The sequence below is a fragment of the Lytechinus variegatus genome, chromosome 9 (genome assembly GCF_018143015.1).
Source record: "Lytechinus variegatus isolate NC3 chromosome 9, Lvar_3.0, whole genome shotgun sequence".
Taxonomy (NCBI): Eukaryota; Metazoa; Echinodermata; class Echinoidea; order Temnopleuroida; family Toxopneustidae; genus Lytechinus; species Lytechinus variegatus.
The window spans coordinates 31,931,851-31,955,313 of record NC_054748.1 but is presented as its reverse complement, the minus strand read 5'-3'; the positions used below and the strand labels follow the sequence as shown (position 1 = coordinate 31,955,313).

At 36.3% G+C, this 23,463-nt stretch overlaps 1 protein-coding gene across 1 annotated transcript in view; it reads right to left on the bottom strand.

Annotated features, from left to right (window-relative positions):
- The window catches only part of LOC121421976 (mucin-like protein), a 31,581-nt gene extending 8,434 nt beyond the window's left edge, over nucleotides 1-23,147 (bottom strand). The window contains exons 1-13 of the mRNA XM_041616776.1: nucleotides 23,136-23,147; nucleotides 20,308-20,493; nucleotides 16,298-16,522; nucleotides 12,186-12,441; nucleotides 11,416-11,613; nucleotides 10,331-10,447; nucleotides 9,478-9,683; nucleotides 6,822-6,906; nucleotides 5,102-5,308; nucleotides 3,008-3,121; nucleotides 2,301-2,549; nucleotides 1,691-1,882; nucleotides 1,038-1,222 (exon numbers count right to left, since the gene is read on the bottom strand). Of these exons, the coding sequence (XP_041472710.1) occupies nucleotides 1,038-1,222; nucleotides 1,691-1,882; nucleotides 2,301-2,549; nucleotides 3,008-3,121; nucleotides 5,102-5,308; nucleotides 6,822-6,906; nucleotides 9,478-9,683; nucleotides 10,331-10,447; nucleotides 11,416-11,613; nucleotides 12,186-12,441; nucleotides 16,298-16,522; nucleotides 20,308-20,493; nucleotides 23,136-23,147 (2,232 nt within the window). The remainder of the gene's footprint in view (nucleotides 1-1,037; nucleotides 1,223-1,690; nucleotides 1,883-2,300; nucleotides 2,550-3,007; nucleotides 3,122-5,101; nucleotides 5,309-6,821; nucleotides 6,907-9,477; nucleotides 9,684-10,330; nucleotides 10,448-11,415; nucleotides 11,614-12,185; nucleotides 12,442-16,297; nucleotides 16,523-20,307; nucleotides 20,494-23,135) is intronic.
- Between the last annotated feature and the right edge of the window lie 316 nt (nucleotides 23,148-23,463).

The following is a 23,463-nucleotide window of genomic DNA, read 5'->3' as shown; positions in this document are numbered from 1 at the left end:
ATAAAAATTTGCATATTCGCATAATTATGCATATATTAAAAAATACAATGAATATCAGTATTTTGACAATGTTTTCTTTTAGAGGACATGACAAAGGATGTGTGTGCCAAATTTGGTTGCGATCGGACGACCAACGGCCGAGATCTTAGGGGCCCCCCCCCCCCCCAGTTTTTCTAGCCTCCAAAATAGCCCAGTCTTTTTAGGGTTAAGTCACCTATCCAGCGTTAGTAGATCAGTGCCGAAGTCTAAAATTCTATTCAATTCAACTCAATTTGTTTTATTTCATTTTCGACAGTGCAAAGTTACGTAGACGTTTCAAGCACTAACATCAGAAAATGCGCTAACAGAGGCTCTGTTACACCGGGCAATACCTCATGTCGCACGAACGCGTTATTTAAGACTTTATTTATTTATTTATTTATTTATTTAAACATATTTATTCAGGATGACAAGCCAAGTTAAAAACTGTTTTACATCATGTTCCTGACATTAAAAACATAAATACATGTAAATCAATAACATATTATAGATGACATAAAAATCAGAGTAATATCTAAAAGATTGTGTTTAAAATGATACAATGCAATACAAGAACATTTACAATATGTTATACAAAGAAATAAAGTAAATGCAATTAAATTCAAGTATTTAACAACCAAAAAAGTACACGATTTTTGGCCGAAAAGTATGAATTAGTGGTTATAGAACTATATAAAAATCGGTAAAACTCAGAATAATAAAAGAAATTCATAAGTTGAACATTGATATGTAATAGGAATACAAAAAAGTGGTATAATTTACATTAAAGTATGAGAATACATAACACATGTTTTTCGTGTATTTATATGAGGCAAATTGAATGATAAAATAAAAAAAATGATACATAATAAATTGTAACGAATTACGACAAAGATATAGGTACTAAAGACTTGTGTCAACACTACGATTCGAAAGCTGTGACTGGGCCTACTGTTTGTGTTCTGTTAACGACCCCCCCCCCCCCAGCAAAGCTCGTCAATGAATATATATGTACTTACAGCAAAGCCGTTAGCATTGAGATCCTGTCCCTCTGCCTGGCTCTCAAAGTCACACTCGCCATCGTTCTCGCATTGACAGATGAGGACTTTGTAGGAGAGGGAAGTCTCTGCGCCTCGGTTGTCCATCGCGATAATCTCAATGGAGGAGATGTTCAGATTAGTGGGTGTCCAGGTGAAAATGCCATCTACGCGAGAGGGGTTGAGTGGGGAGAAAAATGAGATATAATGGGAGAGAATGTGAGAAAAAGTGTTAAGATAAGAGGAAACAGCACGGAGACGAGCAGAGTCAGAGAGGGACGAACATACAGAAGAGACAGGGTGGGAGAGACATCGGAAAGGGAAAACGTGAGATATTACGGCAAGAGGGAGATGACAGATACAAAAAGGAAGACAAAATGGAGAGAGGGGAAATAGAGAAAGAGAAGGTCGAAAGGTAACGACAGAAATTGGATAAAAAATAGTGAAAGACAGAAAGGGAAAGAGAGTGAGAGAAATGATAGAGCACCCATAATCATTCAAACTTCATTTCACTCATGCGACTACAATATATCTTTGGAAATTTTAATAAAAACTCCCAATCATTTTTCAGGCGATAGAAGGAGTGTAGCAAGCAATAAAACTCACACACGCACTCACACGCGTAAAAATCTCACCTGCGCTTATATTGGCGCCATCCGGAGTTGTATCGTTGAAAGTAAAGTATACGTCATCATCATCGTTAGGGTCATGTGCAGTAATCTGTAAGGTAACGTTCACGCCCACTTGCACGAAGAGAATGTCATTCTCCTGTAGTGCATCTGTTTCCGTAAGTTCCGTGACGCTTGTTATGTTCGGAGGGAAATTATCTATAAAGTTACAAAAAACGAAATATGAATATTATCATTTCATATTAATCACAAATGGTACTCGAATTTGCATTAAAACTATTTCAATTCCGTTCAAAGAAAAACCATGCCATGTAATCATAATTTCAAGGCTTAATATATTTAAAGACTGCCGGTGTTAGTTGCTGTTTATATTCCCGAAAAAATGAAAATGCATATAAAATTATACACTGAAAATATGCATGACGTAATTAAGTAAAATTATGGCTGGTTGCCCATTTTCAGCTGCAACGTTATTGTATTTTATAGTGTTATATTGTGTTTATAGTGTCAGTCGAATGTGAAAATTTCAATATAACGAAATTATGTGTAAAAGTAAAACAGGAATGTATGATAGTACTCATTATATGGGATTAATGATAGCGACGACGAATCTCACCAAGGTTTAGGAGTTCGTTGTCGAGTTGGTTCCCGGTGTCCATCGTCTGTTTTCCCAAATCGGGGTTGACAGCAAGGAAGTCGAAAAGGCACGCTTCGTTATCCCCGCAAGTCTCCCAGGCCTCTCTGGTCCTGTTTGGGTCGAGGGCGAGTAGGGCGTCTAAGAACATTGGTGTGTAGTTACTTGGTTTGTAGTAACTCCAGTCCCTATCACCGTATTCAAACAGCGACTCGTTCTCCGTTATCATCCCTTTAGGAATAATAAAAAGACATCGTTCAGTTAGAGCTAAGGAGGTTTAATGGCTGTTTCGATTCGTGAAAGATGACCATCGGCTTTCAGTTGACCATGGCTCATCAAAATCATCGTCTTGTTCGTCGTCATCATTATCATCATCATCATTAATCGCGGAATAAATCATTATCTCCAGGCAACACGATCATTATGATCATCGTCAATATAGTAACCATTGGCAATATTATTTTTATTATCGTCTTCAACATCGTCATCATCATCGCCAATATCCCCACTACCACCATAAATAACAAGAAATCATACTTACCATTATCAATATTAAAATGATTGCCATCATGCTCATAATTATCATCACCATCAAATGATGGTCATCATCATCTTCATCCAACAACAATCATCAACATCATCTGCTTTGCGAATGAATATACGTGTGCCAATAAAACATGACAACTTACATGATTGTCCAAATTGGTATATTTCTTCTTCTGTTAGATTTTTCCCGGGCTGATCGGTAAGTAACGTTCCATTCCGTAAAAGAAAATCATCTGTTTTATCTCCATTGACATTACCTGAGAAAATGTACGTAAAGTTGGGTAAACAGAAAAAAAATATATATCAGCTCCAAATTTGTTTGTGCTCGACAAAACGATTGGGGAAAAATCCGCTTCATCATTCATTAAAACAAGATTTGCAAACGACCGTTGCCTTCACTTGGCCATGGCAGTCAAACAAATCTCCGCGGTCTTGTCCCTTCCGTTTTCTCCAATTAGAGCCTTCTCTAAATTCCTTCTGTGAATATATGAATGATACGATTACACTGGATTAACATGATTAAGGGGACTCTTGTCTCCGTTACACCATGGGCTGGCGTTCGATCGAGAAAGGCCCGGGAGAGCCGACGATCAGATAAAACATGTTATTCAGGACCTAAGGAAGATGAATAACAAAACATGCTATTCATCTCCTCGCATGAAAACTTTGTCACAAAATAGGAGGATAGACAATGTGTTGTCCAGACCCCAAAACCCTAATCAAGTGACAAGGAAACCCCGTAATATCCATAGGGCAATTAAGATTCATAAAACATCAGAAGAAGGGGAAGAAAAGTGCTGTGTGGATACCCTTGACGATGCAGAAAGCCATTGCCGCACTCTTTCGTTTGGAAACAAAATGATTATGTCGATCCCCGTACTGCAAGGCCATTCGTTCGAACGTACATTACTATCATGGTTCCTGGATGTCGCTGTCTCCGAGACGGATCTTTCGACCTCCCATCTTTCAAATGAAAACGTGTGAAGGATTGGTCCCACTTGACTTACGGATGCAGAGAGGATGTAAAACGGAAAAGAATCTTGCCATCCAATGGAAAACGTTATGTATCCGTCGTGTACTCTTTGCGTACGTGTTTCATAAGCTCTACATGTATATCCATCTATCATTCGTTCACTGTAATATCATTGTTCGCCCATTTTGAGCCATTGTCATGATTGTCTGGAGCGGATGACAACCATGTAACCATGTAACGATCCCGAAATTTACTTGTCCGCTGTATCCGTTTGAATACGTTTTGTGTCCGTCGGCCAGTGGGACCAGGCCTTGAAGAGTAGCTTATCCCATGCATCCAAGAATAACCATAGGGGGCGGAAGCGGGGGGGGGGGGACGCCCCCCTAATTTTTTTGTTCATAACTTTTTTTTTTTGCTTATCAAAAGTTTTTGGTGGTACCCCCTAACATTTTGGTTGATAACATTCTTTTTTTTTGCTTGTCCATTTTGATTCCTGGTCCCCCCCCCCCTAAATTCAAGTGGACCCCCCTAAAATTTTGGTTGTTGATAACTTTTTTTCCCTAGGCTTGTCAATTTTTTTTTACCTGTGTCCATCCGGAAATTTCAGGTGGACCCCCACCCCCCCCCCCCTCTTAGTTTCTTGGCTTCCACCGCCAATGACAATAACCAATTTTGGCCATTAGTCCAGATGGTTCATGAACGGTATTCTGCACAAAATGCAATTGACTCATCATGGCCCAACTTTTTTTCAGCAATACCATCACTTCTGATTCAGATCCATCCGACGACACCGGTAATTTTGGCTCGATCTCTTTGGCATCATGCACTTTCAAGGTCTACAAGTACATGATCGCACAGACTTTGCCGAGTTTTATGTTCTACCGGTTCGACTGGGGATTCGACTTGAAAAACACTACTAAATTAAATAAGGCTGCATTAAACGCTGCCAGATGCAGATACTTGACATAAAAATAACTATACATTTTACATTCTACGACTGTTGTGTAACACCATGTTCGTTTAAAAGGGGTAAACTGTGCTTATTGTTACGATTCCCCCCTATCAATAAAGGTAATTAGAATTAGAAACTGATCAAATTTAAATAACGTTGGGTAAAATTGGAAAATAATTATTCAATATTTGTTTGTGTTCATTATGTTTGTGACGAACTGCGGTGTTTTTTTTACATCTTACATCGTTATGATAATTACATGAATTAGAGTTAAAACTATCGATGACGAGTGGTTCAGTGCAGATGGCTTACCAAGCAGACCCCTCCCTGTTGCGTTCTCAGAATACTCAGGCGGGACCATGACGCCAATATCCAAGATCCCATTCTTAAAGGTCACTGTGAAGGACGTACTCGAATAGCCTTCTGGTTGAAAGAGAGCCGTGGCCTTGATCTCATCCTCGGATTCGGTCTCATTATCCGAGGATAAGATGAAAGTCGGATCCTGTGAGTCATATCCATCTAGGTATAAACACAGAGATGATAAGATTCATCATTTGGTATTAGATGTCAGGTAGGCCTACATATAATTTGGTTTCATTTAAGTCTTCTGATTTTTTTTTTTCATTTGGGGCATATTTTCAAGTTATATTCATTAAGTAATTGGTTCGATCAGCAGTAGTCATATTGACTTTAATTGTTAACAAAATTAATGCTTTGCCACCATCGCCAACATGATCATTTCAGCACTTAAAATAACACCACCAATACCAAGGCCATCATCATTATCATCGTCATGATCACCATCATCTTAACCATCAGAATCATCATCGCCATCAGTTTCATCACCATCATCATTATCACCACCGTCTTGATCATCATCATCTTCACCGTCCTCCTCATCATAACCGTTATATCATTAGTATAATTTCAGCCTTCCTATCAGATGTTTTAAGAACTTCTATTAAAATAGTTATTAATTCTTTATTTTAACGTTTACGGGATCTGGCATATTAATGGAAGGACCATTAACTGCATAGTGAGACAACATCATTTTAAAATCGTCTTTATCATTAAAAAGTATCATCAACACCACCACCGTCACCGTCATCTTTATCAAACGTCAATAAATAAACCCCTCAAAAAGTTTCGAAATCTCAGTTTCGCTATCAATTTCTCCCAACTCCCGATTCTACACAATGCATATTTGGTATCATTCAAAGATCATTTAGTTTTCTGTAAAATGATACAATGCTTGTTATGATCATGCCATCACGAAAAGAGCAGGAGTCAAAAATGTTGGACGAGTTCTGAATTGAAAAGCTGCAAAAAGAGCATAAATAGTCATTGAGGGTCAATACAGATCATGATTCTTTTGTCTGTGTTCATAGAGATGAAAATCCATTCAAATCAAGCCCTTGCTTCTTCTTTTTTTATGTTTTGTTGTGGTGTATGGAGTGATGGTTCTGTGGTGGCATAACATGGTTTGAGTCGTAGTTTGTTTGTTATGTGTTTGCTTGAGCAGAGGTGTGTTTGATTCCATGCTAATGTGGATGCTAAGGTGCATGAACACAATGAAAATAAACCGCTGAGAAACTCACTCATCACCACGGAAAAAAGAAAATTTACTTTCAATATTGTGTAATTTTGCAACTTTTGAATTTTGTTCTTGGCCCACATTTCAAGGCACTGCACCTCCATGTGAACCATAATAATATCATATAGGGTATCATTATAAAGAAAATTAAATGATGTATTTAGTAATTCTACTAACATATTGATATTTATTAGAACCAATGAGGGATTTTCGATCAAAGTCAGATTTCCAACCTTTTTTGAGGAGTTTACTTTATGAAGTCTGTCATATTAATGGAGAAACCAAAGTATTAACTAGATCGCAAAATGTCATTTTAACGATCATCGTTGTTATCTTTATCTTTATCATCATTATAATCATAATCGTTATCATCATCATCATCATCATCGTCATCATCATCATTATCATCATCATCAATCTTTAATATTCTATGCTTACCGTTTAGGAAATCTGTCATATCAATGGAGGAACCATTAACAAGAATACTCATTTCTGTCCTGTTGTCGTTCAGCTGAAATTCAACCTGATCAATATTGAATAGTAATAGGGCGATTACAGATCCACGGTGCACAGCAATCAAGGCACAGTGTAATAAAAAAGGGGAATGCAAAGTTACATTTTACAGTCAACACGTATAAATCAAATGTACGTATACAGCTAATTTTAAATTTTAACCTAGACAAAGATTATGCCACTTACCATAAATGATAATGAAACAAATGGTGTATGCAACTTAGAATGGTCTGATGAACCAATTAAATATCATGGGCTTGTATTATGCAAGAACACAAATAAATTTAATGTCCTTAAATGGTCTGTCCAGATAAATAAAATCAAACGTATTATAAATCTTTGGAAGATGAGAAATCTAATGTACTATATGGGAGAATACATATTAACACAATGTTACTTATATCACAATTGATATATTTAGGCACATGCTACATCATGCCCCAAAATTATATCAAAGAACTTAATAAAATAATTAATTCATTTTTATGGAATTCTAAAAATTAAAAAAGAGAAAGGAGCTTACATCATTAATCCACCCGAGTGTGGGGGCTGAGGCATGATTGACATAAACTCTAGATTTAAATCACTCACAATTTCCTGGTTACCAAAAATTGTAAGAGGTGATGAACCACCATGGAAATGTATTCGTATGTTTTGGTTGCATAAATTAGGAGGTATATCATTATCCATTCAATTTAACTGTTCTCCATTAGACATGATTAAATTACATAAAAAATATTACTCACTTCATGGGCTGAACTTCAATATCTTAATATACTTCAAGTAAGTCAATTTGAAAATGAAATACTATGGAATAATTTATATATTAAACATGAAAACGGGCTATTGTTTTTCAGAAAATGGTACGATAAGGGTATACTAAAAGTAAGTCATTTAATTGAAAATGGATAATTGAAGAACTCTATAATTATAATTCTCTTTGTATCTTATTTCAATATGCTAAAATTAAAACCGCTTTTCCAAAACATTGGTTCGAAAAGTTGAACACTGCTCATTTTGAGAATCACGGTGATCAACCAATAAAAAACGATAAATTGATTCAAATTAAAACCGGTTATTCAATTGACATCACAATATCAAAAACAAAACAATTCTACACATATTTTGTAGCTAAAAAAAATTACAGCCAACGGTGTTATTTTTGTTGGATAGGCTGTCACTTGCAGAAGAATATGACTGGAGCAAATTGCTGAAATTTAAGTATGAAAAAATAATAACAGAGTTAAATGACATCATTTTAAATTGCTGCATCGGATTTTGCCGTACAAAGAGAATTTAGCTCGATCATGTCGATGGAAGATCACATCAGAATGGCTTGTACTCATTGTAAACAAATAGAAACTATAGATCATGTTTTGTTGCATTGTCCACATATGATTTCATTTTGGCAGAAACTAAGCTATTTCATTAAGATCCGGTTTAATGTGAATATTCAAATGAATGCGAAAACTTTATTGATTGACCCGACGTTGAAAATGGAAACATGGCCTTTCTGAACGTAATTTTGATTTTCGCACATTACACGACACATAGAGTCTATATGCTGGCTTAGTTCACTTAAAAAAAACAATCAGTTATTTTTCTTTGCTGTCAGACTTTTAGGGCGCGTCCTGATCTAGTGGTTCTGACTCTCGCCTTTCCTAATCCTCACCATGGCGTGTTTTCATTCAGCAAGAAATTTATCCGCACTGTCCTGCACTCGACCCAGGTGAGGTGAATGGGTACCCGGCAGGATTAATTCCTTGCATGCACTGAGCGCCGGTGGTGGTAGCTTGAGCTAAAGCCGGGTAATAATAGCAGCGCTTTGTATCCTCAGGCAAAAGGCGCTTTATAAATACAGTTATTATTATTACTATAAGAGAATTAGTCACTAATTTGAGATTTCTTGAAAAGAGTAATAAGATGAAAATAACAGAAAAACAGTACAATGAAATCAAAAGCTTGTGAAATGTGAAGCTAATTGTGTATGGTATTATTTGTGTTTTATTGATGTTAATATAATAAGAACCTCTCATGAGGACAAAAAAAAGCTTTATGCAGCATGGTGGGCTATTTCCGCGCTCTGAACCTTAAAGCAGATACGAATCAATACCGCCATCTCGAGTCCTCAACTACTCGAATCTGGCCAGTTTCCTGACCCATAATGCTAGTCTAGTATTGTAATATAGACCCACTTGAATAACATGCTAATTAACTTTTTAATACCTTTATACCGCAATAATTATGTTACAAAACAAGTATCAAAACAACTTTTCCCCTCAAAGCATTTTTGTTGCACAAAACAAGTACAATTATAGGTCAATTTATTCCCTGTAGTCTTGGTAGATATCTGAAAACGTATATTTTAAGACTATGTATTTATAACACAGAGTCAATGAGAGACCACACACAGTTCACTCCCCCTTTAAACCTCACGCAATTATAAAAGACAACAGTCACATTTGTTTTATTCGCCACTGAAAGGTCAAATCAAATTGGATGACATCAAAACGGTCCTTGACTTCTCACAATTGTTCTTGTAATGATAAACTGTATGAAATGAATTTTGAATCGCACGTACCTTCGTGACATCTTGTGTAGCAGCGAACCCTATGAAGACCGTTCCGTGCTCAACGGGTTCACTGTTGTTAAAAGCCTTGCCAGTTCTTGATTGCAAAACGAATGGATCACCGTGACTGTAAGACATCGTAATGTATTCACCAAGGCCGTTGAAGGTGTATTTCCTCCCATCCAGAGTATTGATATGCGGATCACCCCAAAACCATCCTAAAAGTTTACCAAGAAATCGAAAAGAATTGGAAACGTATTTCATATCAAAATTTACCAATAATTACAACGCTTTCAGTCGGAAAACGTACTTGGATGACTGTTCCTTGGGTTCATCATTTTTTATCAAATCTATCAAATTAAGGTAAAAAAAACTAACACTGTCTGCTTCTATGGGGATATCACTGAGGACCGTTTCGTAAAAACTTGTCATATAAAATTTGGAAAGTCAGTTTAAACCTGCTGAAATCATTTAATTTGATTAGTTAATAGTGCATTAATTATGGACACTGTGCACTTCTCTATTTTAGGAGCCTTGCTACTATCATGATTATGAAAGAAAAAACAATGTTTTCGCATACTGCCCAATTGTCATGATCATAAACGAAAAATAGAACTTTTGTATTCGATTATCGTATTTTTTTCTTTATTGATATAATATCTTAAAGGTCTTGTTGTTTTCAATGTATCTTTTTATGCTCCCCAAGGAGTGGAGATAGTGCACATATAGCGGCAAGTAAGAATCCGATGACCGGAAGTGGAGACGTATTATGCGCTGTGTAAAAGCAGATTACTATAATAATGGAAATGCTACAACAGTAAAATTTATGATTTACATTTTTTTCAGTTTGGTGACATATACATACCCCACCATGGTCGCCTATATCCAAAGCAGTGAGCCCGTGGACGACGTCGCTCGTAAAGACTACAGAAATTTCCACCAGCAAGTCCACAGCAGTAGAACCGTGGTAAGACATCTCTCTCTATATAAAATGGCAATTACATCGTAATTAACTACTGAACAGGATAAATTGATGGAGAGGAAATAAATGCAGGAAATTAAGCTGCATTGAACTTGTGTAAAAAAAACAGTACAAAATTCACGTAAACTATGCGTTATACATTTAAGATTTTGACTTATTTTATTAGATGTACCTTCCCCCTGTACATGTATAAATACCAATCTTTCATATTGCTGACTGTCTGCATACCATTCTGAACACTATTCAAACCAGTTACATGTAGATGACTTAAGTTTTGATAATATGGAAGCATCATGGTGTTGTGGTTATGACTGCCGTCTTTTGATCAGAGGGCCGTAGGTTCAAATCCTGCTCCCAGCATTAATTTTTTCATCAAGAAATTTATCCATATTATACTACACTCAACCCAGGTGAAGTAAATGGTAACCTGACAGGAATATTTTTCTCGAACCGCAGATGAAGGGACGGCATAGATATACCCCCCCCCCCCAAAAAAAGCCACACAATCTGAGAACCATGACGCAGTGCCACTGTTCAGGAGATGCACCGGAAGTATTTGTGACGGCAATGCTGCAGCCCCGTGAACGAAACGGACTCCAATGGCATGTCACCGGTAATAACGTGATAGCCTCTGTCGATCTGGAGCGAGTTCAGCCGGTGAAACTGCCGCTTTATAGTCATGGTACATAATAATAATGATAATATAGGCCTACAGGATTTAAGATGCTTTGATTAGTTGCCTATTTAATGTCGCACTTTATATTATTACTTCGAGTTTAGTTCCAGCTAAGCGCTTCGTGCATAAGGAATAAATCCTGCAGGGCACCCATTTGTCTCACCTGTCATTGCGGATCAACTTCTTGCTGAAAGAAATAACGCCATGGGCAGGGAATCGAACCTTCGACCCTCTCAAAGGCGAGAGTCGGACCCACCAGACCATAACGCTCAACATGTACATGGTAACTCACCAATCCATTCATAATAGTAACTAGAGGAGTAATAGTAGAATGAAAAGAATCTAGCGTTCGATGGCATGACTGCTTGGTAATGGCTGGACCGCCAAAGACTTCTATAGCCCCTGATCAAAGCAGATATCTCATAGGTACATCTGTATCCACCTCCAAATCTGGGCCATCGAGGCTGGTAGCAGGTTGTCCCTCTACTGTCTGTTAATATGACAGAAAACATAATTACATGTAAATACAAATAAACCCTATAGCGATATTAGTATCCCGATTTAAACGGTGGTATTGCACTTTGTCATGATCCAGGCTAATAGGTTTTATTTTTTTATATTTTGAGGACAAACCCACCTTTCTATCGGACAGATTTCTTTATTACAGCACCTGGGAGAAAATCAAATGGGAGCATTGCCCAAATCTAAAGTGAGGGGCATCAGGCCAATTAAAACCGTGGTCTTGATGGCATTTGATTGATTTAAGCCCTGATCGCCCGGTCCACTTTAATTTTGACACGGTTGAGACTGTGAATTTGCACATGGTAATAATAAGGTCGAGTTCAAAACAAGGGTTACGCTTAGAATAAAGACAGTCGTTGGATGGAGCTAAACTGCTCTACTAACGGCATGATCGTCAAGGACGTTCTGGGAGAATCCTACATGAGATCTTTGAACTGTTAAAGAATGCCTATAAAATGACTCACGTACAGGTATAATGAAGGAATGTCTTCACTCCAAAAATTAATGCACTGGTAGAGAAATACACTGCTCAGTGCTCACCATAATAATAATTAGGAATTCCATAGCCGTAGCCGTTACCATAGCCATAACCGTAGCCATAACCGTAGCGGTAGCTAGGGTAGTTGCAGCGAGTATACCTTCGATCGATACGGGCCTGCCAGCGAGTACAGGGGCATGGTTCTGCCCACGGTGCCCAGGATGGCCTGCTCAGATCATCGCTGTACCAATCTTGACAGTATCGACGCGGGTTGATGTACCAGTCAGGGTTCGAATCAAGACGGTAGATGTCTCTGCCCTGTTCAGTAAGAGATAATAATTATAAAATTAATTATATTTGATTTCTAATGCCCTACATCCACTCTGTATAATGTAAAGGCGGAATGAAAGAGGGAGAGAAAGAGAAAGAGAGAAATAAAGAAAAGTATATGTCATGATAAACTAAAGAAGGAGTAGGCCTATTTGTCAATCAGGCATATGAAGCATTGAATAAACGTTTAAATGTGCAAACTGAAATGCATTTCGGATTACCAGGGGAAATCATTCCAGAAAACAGGGCCAGAGTAATGCAAAAGCCTGTACAAGTACCCATGCCTTTGCAGATCTTGGAGCAACTATGGTTAACCCCCCGGGGGGGGGGGCACTCGACCCCAAAAAAAGTGGTGGGGTGTGCCGCGGGCGAGACAAAAAACGGGAGCCTTGGAGCGGGCTTATTGTAAAAAGGAGGGTCCTCAGAACGGGCTTCGGAACTACAAATGTTTGTGTAAACGAGGATCCTTGGAACGGGTCGCCTGTGTGTGAGTGCGTATGCATCCCTAGGAACGTGCATGCAGCTAGCACGGCGGCATGGGCGCTGGGTGCACTAGCGCAGAGGCGATGGTCGGACAGCGCTCTGCGGCCGCTTTTCACCAAAAATGCTGCTCATCGTAACAGGTCAATGCGATCGGAACGGCGTAACGGAAAATATGCGAAGCTTTGGAGCGGATTTCTTTCTTCTTTTTTCTCGATAAGAAGAAAATGCTATGCGTTGGAGCGGCTTTCTTCGTTCTTTTTCTCAGTAAGACAAAAGTACTATGCCTTGGAGCGGAAATCTGAGGGTGAAAATGGGGGTCCCCTCCGCGGCACATACCCACTATGCATTATATACTGACACACGGATTAATCGGACCTTGCTGACTGGGGAGAGTATTATGAAAGTCGTAATTTGAAAACGACCCGTTAGGAAATATTATCTTCAGAATCACTGCATGAGCATAATTTCCACAATGATTTACACGATCATGTTAACAACTACCGCCTGTTGCCACTGATGTAGGTGCTACTAACCACTGTCCCCCGTACTTCTCCTATCCACTACTACTGGGCCTACTACTACACGTATTACTGCTGCTACTACTACTACTACTACTACTACTACTACTACACGTATTTCTACTACTATTATTATTACTACTACTACTACTACTACTACTTCTACTACTAATAATACTAATACTACTATTACTAATACTAATACTACTATTACTACTACAATTACTATATTATACTACTTCTAACACTACCACTACTACTACTACTACTATATTATACTACTTCTAACACTACCACTACTACTACTACTACAACAACTACTATACTACTTCTAACACTACTACCACTACTACTACTACTACTACTATTACTACTACCTCTACAACTACTATATTATACTACTTCTAACACTACCACTACTACTACTACTACTACTACTACTACTACTACTACAATTACTATACTACTTCTAACACTACTACCACTACTACTACTACTACTACTACTACTACTACTACTATTACTACTACTACTACAACTACTACTAGTAATAATCCTACTATTACTACTACTTCTAACTACTCCTACTACTACTTCTCCTACTCCTACTTCTACTACTACTACTACTACCACATCTTCTTTTTCTTCTTCTTCTATTAATATTATTATTATTATTATTATTATTATTAATTATTATTAATTATTATTATTACTATTACTACTTCTACTACTAACTACTATTAGTTTCTACTTCTACTTCCGAATGTACACATAAAACAGTGAAAAACAACAACATTGTTATCAGAAATGAAAATGGAAAAAGTAACGGTCTTCAAATTCATTCACATTTCCAGAAATTGTTTTTTTATACGAGCTGACATTTTGGGTTGATGAGAGAGCTTGACCCCGACTTACGAAGAGATGCGTTTGATCCGATCAACCTCAACTGCATAGAAATACCATCTATGTCGTATTTTTTCGAAAGGAAATGTGCACATTTAATGTTTTTCTGTTCCAAACATGAAGAAGCGAAAACAGAAATTGGCACCTAACAGCAGATCTCTAAAATTAATATTAATTGTATGAAAATTGGAGACTCCAATGTCAAACCCTCTAAAACTGCAAGGAATTTAGGAGTTTAATTGATACAAACCTCAATATGGAAACCCAGGTCACGAATGTATGCAAATCAACTACTTGACTACCGTAATGGTTTATTGTTTGGAATACCTGATAGTCTTATTTTTAAGTTACAAAGAGTCAAAAATTCATGTGTAAGACTTATCTACCGTGTCTCAAAGTTCAGTTCTACTAAACCTCTTCTGAGAGAACTCCAATGGTTGCCTGTATGCCAAAGAATTTCATTTAAAATGCTGTTAATTGTATATAAATCATTAATCGGTCAAGCCCCACATTACAGAATTACTCAAACTTAAAACCCAATCACACAGACGAAGCATGCGAAGTTCCACAGATAAATTATCGTTTCAGATCCCATTTCTTAAAACAAAAGTCAAACTTGGTGATCGTGCGTTTGCACTTGCTGCCCCCAAGCTATGGAATAGCCTGCCAATTGATATACATGTAAGAAGCTCTCCATCCTTGGCTCTCTTCAAATTAATTCTCTTTAGAAGAAAATATGCTGTGCAGACATTAGTGAAAAGAGCTCTGAACAACGCTGCTAAATATATCCATATAAAAGCTGCGCTATACAAATTAAAGTTTATTATTAAAACTTAATGTTTATTATTATCATGTTAATAAATAAGTCGATTTAGTATTTACCTGTTAAAATGCTGTTTAAGATTTTAAGCCCGTCATTTTAACACTATTGGTTGAAGGTTTAAACAAGTTGTTCAAAAATTAAAACAAATTGCTTAAAAAGTCTAAATAATTTTATAAAAAGTTGAATGGCTAAACATAAAAGAAAAATGTTGCTAGAGTGACGGGCTAAAAAAAAACGTGCTTAGAATTTCAAACAGTGTTCTTTACAGTGATAGGGCGCTCAAATTAAACATTTACGTCTGAGCCCCGTCTTACCAAGAGTTGTGATTGATCTGATCAACCTTAACGATATGGAACTCCTTATCCATCCCCCCCCCCCTTCTAGGGAATTTGCACAATGTCCTGTGTAAACTAAGAGGGGCACACACGTCAAAACAACATTGATAAATGTATGTATACATCTTTTCTAGAAAGCATATTGTATTAACATGAACGATAGTTGCTGCAGTTGTGGTTGATCGGATTTTGTCATTCTTTGTAAGACGCAACCCTAAATGTAAGAAAGTAGGAACCTACATGTATCCCGGGGGCCACTTCCATTGACGAGTGAATACCATGGTGACCTTGGGTTTCGAAAAGCACCCTAAACAAGTATTTCCCATGTTCTGAAAATGCACCCCTTAACAAGTATTGGCGTGTGAAACCCTACCTTAACAATATTATTGGAAACAAAACGGAACCCTTGACAGGTATTCCCTGAATTGACCCTCTAAACGAGTACAACGATATCTTAATTGTTATGTCACGGACGTTATCACGGACGTCGGCTTTAACTCTACTTTCATTGGTTCGCTCAAATTGGACCCTAAGTGTTGGGGCTAAAAGTACATCCTTTATAAAGTATTTTTTTATATACCCTCGCAAATTGGACCATAAACACGTAGTTTTCTTAGCGAAATGAATACCTTTTTTCATTATTTGTGTTTTTGACACCATTATTACGTTAAGTATGTAACGTGCCCTATACTATCTTGAAAAAGATATCCTTCCCTTTTTTGTCACGCATGGTATCCACTCGTCAATGGAAGTGCCCCCCCCCCCCGGAACCTATATCTTACCAGAAGACCAGTGTTGCCAACTCTGAGATCAGGACGATAGCTTTCATACATTACAGCTAGAGAGTTTCCTTCGTAGACGTTATACCAATCATGCCTGGTGCTGTAACCGATTCTAGCTGGCACTGACTTAGAGAATGGATTCCAGTTGAAGCTGCCTCCCTGGTACATCGTCAAAACACCGCTTCTTCCTCCGTCAGTGAAGAGAATAGCTTGGTAGGTTACAGTCTAAGGGGGCATCGCAAGAGAAAGAAATATTTGCATTTAATGGCAAAGATGCTGTCGCAATCAATATATCAATATTAGTAGTGGCAAATCAGATTACACTTCTTGTTGCAAGCTATTAAAAGAAGCATTATCAGAAATCAGTCACAAATTTAAAATTAATTAAAAGACATATTAATGATTTACGGACCGATAGTAGACTTGCAATTGATCGCAAGTCTTTTTTTTTTGCAACGCCCCATAACAGAGATGGGACTATAAGCATGTTTGTGCATAGCAAAAACTGTGGTGTTATCTGGTGTGTAGGCCTATTCGCTGCAAAAACTCCGGTGTTAATTTATTACCAGCCCGGAATATACAGTGCGTCCCAGTAAAAAAAGAAACCGAGATTAAGCGATGATTTGCCATAACTTAATCACAAATAAAACAGACAAATGACCTACCAATGTAAAGCTTAGAATCCCTTCTTTCATCAGATATTACTTGATTATTCCTCATTCACGCATGAGTGAGCAAAAACAATTTGAAGAATGGATACCAAAAATTAATTTGGCCGGGGGTATCTGAATTTCAAAAAGAAAATTTCATGCCTAAACAATTCCAAAACCCCTTTCATAAACCCCATTAAAATGAATTAGGCGGCTAATAGCAGCATAATTTGGTCGTAAAATTGGAGGAGGACAAGAGTTATCCGCATTACTCTGATGCTGCTATTATCCGCATAATAGCAGCATCGGGACAAGATTTTGAGTTTATGAACGCATTTCCAAATTATGCGGATAATTGCCATGGTGCGGTCACAAGGTCACCCTTTTCCAACACAACCGCATTGGAGGGGGCGTGTCCAGTTGTCATGGCGATTATCCCCCTTTTTCAGGACGGGCGCTCGTAAAAATAATGCGGCTTATTTTCGGAGTTTATGAACGCAATTTTTATTGAATTATCCGCATTACTCTTAGGCGGCTAATTGGAGGATAGGTTTATGAAAAGGGAGCTAGCGCTGTGCGCTCGTATTTTGATTAGTAAGTTATGAATACTTATATATCAATTCTATAACACACTAATTAAAATCCCGCATTTATGATAATTTATAAAAATAAAAAAAAAATCTGCTCGCGATTTGCTCTGTTATTATGTGTTAAAAATATATCAACCACTGAATCCTATTCATGAATACAAAGTGCTTAAACATCAAGTTTTCAGGCCTCAATGTCAACAAATTAACCCATTCATTAGGCTTGTTATTATTAATATTATATATATTTTTAGGATTTCCTAGTAAGTGACTTGTCCCCCTTTCAGAAAGGGATATCGACAAGTTTCATATCGCGCTTAGAGAGAGGAATATGAAGATAGTCATCATTTTCATATGATGACAAAACGTCCTTAGGCCTAGAATGTCCCGATCCTAGGTCAAAATGATAATAAAATATCAGCTCACGCTTCCGGCTCGCATCATTTCTTGAGTGCTATCCACATCCACCTCACAGTTTCCCTACACAGTGATTAAATTGACCCTTTTCATATAGAATATCAAATTTTTATTTCATGATAAAAAATAAAATATATTCAGAATCTGTCTAACTCTTAAACATGCGCAAGCATGTTCACTGAAATACGCAGCTTGATCTTTATTCATAATGTGCTAAATTATCCTGTTTTAGATCAGAATATCAAAAATTTTCTGCTCGCGCTTTGCGCTCACATTATTGATATAGGAAGATACCAAATTATACCCATCCTTCTTCATGATTTATAAAACATGAATAGAGTGTGCCGCTTTTAGGTTTGAATTTTTTTTCTTTCGCGCTTCGTGCTCGCATCAATTGTTTGGATATATACCTATACCTTTCATGGTTACAAAAAGTGCATTGAACGTCATTTTTGAGGTCGGAATCTCAAATTTTTTAGCTCACGCTTCGCGCTCACATTATTTATTGGTTGAAATATGTATCATCTTAATGGCTAACTGCAAGACGTCCTTAACAGGTCAGTTAGCGACAAGGCCAGAATGCATATTTCTAGGTTATATACGCATCTTCTTCAGGTTAAAAAACATTGCCCAGAATGTTCAATTTTCAGGACAAAACACATGAAATAAAAAAAAATAGTTTGCACTTCGCGTTCCACTATTAAAAACAAGGGCTTATGATATTATTATACTAAGTTTAAGCTAAGAAATGACTGTTAGGACATGGGCATTCCATGACCAAGAAAAAAAAGAAAATGAAAGGGATAAGGGTAATATATAAATATCATTTTCCAAATATCATGTCAAAATCTATCACGAACTCGGATTTTTTTAATGAAAATGTCATTTTTTGTTATTATTAATAATTTTACGCAATTCGCCATATCGAGCCCCCTAAAAATTGTTGGCCCCTTACGCCACTGGGACAACCCCTTCAAAGAAATAAACAAAAATCAACTTTGAGCGGCCGATCGGGAAAATATGGGTGAAAAAATCGCCCCTCCCCCTATTGGCGGAAGCTGGATCCGCCCCTGCCTTTATTTGTTACTTATACTCAGATTATTTGGTGTTATTTTCAATTTCTAAGGTGCAATTTCAAAACCTTAGGGTGTAGTCCTCTAGGGACATCTGTCCAACTGGTGATACTTTACCCCTCCCTGTTTTACAGTGATGGGACCATCGAATTTTCAGTTAGTAGAATAAGTTCCATCTTTCCAATTTCGCCAGGTAGCCAAAAACTGATGGAAACAATGTGGTATACGATAGGGCAGAATTTCTTTTAAAAAAAAGCCACTAATTGAACGAAAATCACGGCCTTTTTTAAAATTAAAACGTTGAATATTATCATTTTCTTGGTCGTGTATCGAACTTTTGAAAAAAGACTACTTTTGGCAAAATAAGAATAATGGCTACCGAGTAGATTTCCTAGCCATTGAAATTGGTTCAAGCATGTCAAGGGGTTTTCTTTCAAAAGAAAACACCCAACGAATCAAATCTTTTTTTTTCTTTACTCGAGGCCAGACGTACAATATATTTTCCGATTAGAGATAATTTGAGTAAAATGGCGGTTGTTTTTATTTTTCTCAATATATTATGCAAAGGACGAATCCACCTGGGGCGACTACAATCTTTTGGAGCAATAACTGATTTTGTTCATTATTTCTCCCCCCCCCCCTTTTTTCCTCCCTCTCTCTCTCTCTCTCTCTCTTCGCCTTTCCTATACCCCCTCTCTCCTCTCCTCATTCCGTCTCCATTCCTCTTTCTCTTTCCAGATCTTTCCTTTCTATTGCTTTCCTTCTTCTTTCTAAGTCTATAATGTACATATTGAAATTTAGATATCATATTGACATTGATGACATGGTATACAATTTGTTTATTATCCATAATTTTTTATCGTAATAGTAGGCCTATCAGATTTAGTATTGTGGTCAGAATTACTCATGATATTTGTTTATGCTTATTTGTAAACTTTGTATGAATATATATGGGTATTGTTATTTCTTTTTCTGTATTTTCTAATATTTACCCTCACTTTTGGCTGTTATTTATCATTTCACATAATCATTTTTAAAAATATATTTTATATGTATAAGTTATGTACCTGTTAGACATACCGATATTGTACATTAAGTTTTATTCTACTGCCCTGCATCGACAGTAATCATGGTAATTCGTCATGGCCTGGGCCTATCTTAATCTCTATTGCTTTTTGTATTTACTTATTTGAAATTTCTTTCCTTTATTTTGACTTCCAAAAAGTGATATCGAATTAAATATATATATATATATATATATATATATATAATTCCAACTTTACCTCCTGTCCTGGCACCGACCCCTGAGGTTGCACATTCTGCCACGTGACCTTGCAGATAAAGTTGATTCCATTGATAAACCGGAAGGACTCCAACCCTGCCGGAAGTGACAGAGATGCATACAGTCTTTCTTGTACCGCTGAGAGAAGAGCAGCTGAGTTTCCGTACCCCCTGTTGATGTCGTATACCTACCAAACAATGGGAATGGTGATATAATGATAAAATAAACAATAACATCAACAATTAACTGGTAATGATAAAGGACAGAAAATATCACGATAATGATAGCAATTATAGTATCAATACTAATGTTTATATTGATACTGACAGTGATGGAAATTATAATCATCTAGCAGTTGTAAATGGTCTAATAATAATACATGTAAAAAATAGTTATAAGAAAAATAAAAAAGAAAAATGATAATAAAACTAACGATAACAATAACAAATTAATAATAATAAATTAATGATTAATAATAATTTTGACATGTAAAATATACATTAAACTAGTATTCTTACATTACCAGAATATTATCATAAATTGATTGTCTTTATTTTGCCACGTTTATTTATAACAAACTTCCCATTTTTTTTATTCAACTTTTAACCGCTAAATTAGTGTTGTCCCATTTTCAGGAAATAAAAAAGTCGGCTGATTTAAAGTACGTTTCTGTTTCTAGTTCAAATATTATTCCTTCTTCGAAGATTGAATTATTAGTAGTTCTGCGCTTAAATGTGTTTAAATATTGAAGGTCAAGTTCACCCCAGAAAATGTTAATTTGAATAAATAGAGCAAAATCAAACTAGCAAAACGCTGAAAATTTCATCAAAATCGGATGTAAAATAAAAAAGTTATGACACTTCAAAATTTGTCTTATTTTTCAAAAAACAGTGATATGCACAACCCAAAGGAGAAAGTCGATGATGTCCCTCACTCACTATTTCTTTCGTCTTTTATTGCTTGAATTCTACAATATTTCATTTTCTATAGATTTGACAATAACGACCAACTTGACTGAATCACATAGTATAAAACAATGCTCATTCCATATGTTCAGTGAGGAATTAATCATTGATTCACTTGACAATGAGGAGAAAAATAGAATATCCCCTATTTCATATAATAAAATACAAAAGAAATAGTGAGTGGATGACGTCACCAGTCTCCTCATTTGCATACCGACCAGGATGTGCATATAACTGTTTTGTGAAATGAAGCAAAAATTTGAAATGTCATAACTTTCTTATTTTACATCCGATTTTGATTAAAGGTATTGTTTAACTTTGTGAGCAGCTGATTAAAAAAAAGGCAAACCCCGATTTTGTAAATTTGCGTCTTATAAACACCTAAATAGTACACATAAGTGTATCGGATGAAATTAAGATGGTGTTTCCGGTCACTTTATATTTCAATTTTTCAAGCAGTAAATAATTATTTTCGAATGCAATTTTTTCTGGGCTTCATTTTTGTAACATATCACATACACAGGTGACAAGCATGACAAGTGTGACCTTCTAGCTCAGATCTTTTTTAAAGTCAAACCAATGTTAACCAATCATTTTAAATGTTCATTGTCATGCTTGTTGAATTTTTTTTTATTCAATCAATTTTTTGTTGGGATGGACTTCTCTTTTCGATTCATGCAGCGTTAAAAAGGGGATAATCCCAACTATATATATTACATAATACTGCAGTTGGTCTTCATTTTAGATTGGGGATAGATGAACAGAACATTTTATATTAATTCGCTTCATTGAATCAGTGATTATCATGGTTTGTCTTTAGCAAATATTAGTAACTGTTTCGATGATCGAAACTATTTATTTGTTGCAGATACCATAATATATGTTTATAGGTAAAAATCGGTTTCGGCCTAAAACTTCAGCTTCGAAACATGTCATAAAACATCGAGCAACAAGTTTCGACCGAGGGCCTGAAATTTCTCCGAAAAGTAGCAGATTCCGGCTAGGATGAAGCTTGTCCAAATAGTATTATGTAAACAAAGTTCGTAGTTCCTGCCAAAGAAGTAAGTGTGCTTAGATATTGTTTTAAAAGGTTTTCTGAACCAATTATCTAAAATGTAAAAATGAAAGTGAAGAAAACCTTTAGGTTCACGTGGTTAAATGTTCATTTGCATAAATTTTGCATATTGTGAGGTCGCTGTATAGATAACAGAACGCGACAAGACTTGTATGAAAAAGGGTATAAAATTCATTGTGTTATACTTGTCAATGACAAGGAGAACGGAAAGAAATAATTGAGTTGAGGAGAAATTATTTTGATGATAATTATTCAAGAAATAACAGTTTCTTTGCATAGAAAGAGGGATAGGCCTATGTAAGCTACGTAGATTTGGAACATGAAACCAAAACTGAAGTTAGCACACTAAATTTGCATTGTTATATAAAGCAATGAGTAGCAATGTCCAGGGTTATGAAAGCTTATATATCTATGGAATATTATTGACAGAGATATTATACAAGCATTTCAGATTTATGAAATAACTGAGTGTATTATGAATCAAACTAGACCAAAGCAATTTAATGTGGTTAGTCAAAAGAATTTAAGCAAACTTTTAAAGAGTTGTTTTGAGTAGGATTTACAATTTGTCAAGTGAAATTTTTATACTTAAATTCAAGTTGAATTTATTGTATTTTCCTGGATATTTATTTTCCAGTACAAACATCAAAAGGATTACTGGTGTAGCTTTTTCTTGAATATTTGCTAGGAAAATAATGCAGATATTTCATGAAGATAATTATGATTACTACTGATAATTTTATGGTTCTTTTGCAAGTTAAGATAGAGCTGGCAAAAGTCAATAATCACACAAAGAGACATGGTTTGATGTTTCATTCAGGTTCATAATTTATTTTGATAAAGTACAATTCAAAGTGTGATTTAATTTAGACAAAATATGTCTAATTTCCGGTTCAATTGTTTGTTCTTTACAGATTGAATTTTTTTCTTCATAAACCATAAACCATACTATTCAATTTCTGGTGGAACTTCGCTGAGTTGTTACTACGATGGCGGAGGACAAGAAGTCGCTGAAACTCAAGAGAAGGGGAGCGAAGGCCAGGCTTACCAGGCACAGTAACGGTCTTCAGATCTTGCTTAACAATAACAGAGAAGTGCCAGAAATTCAGTCTGCATA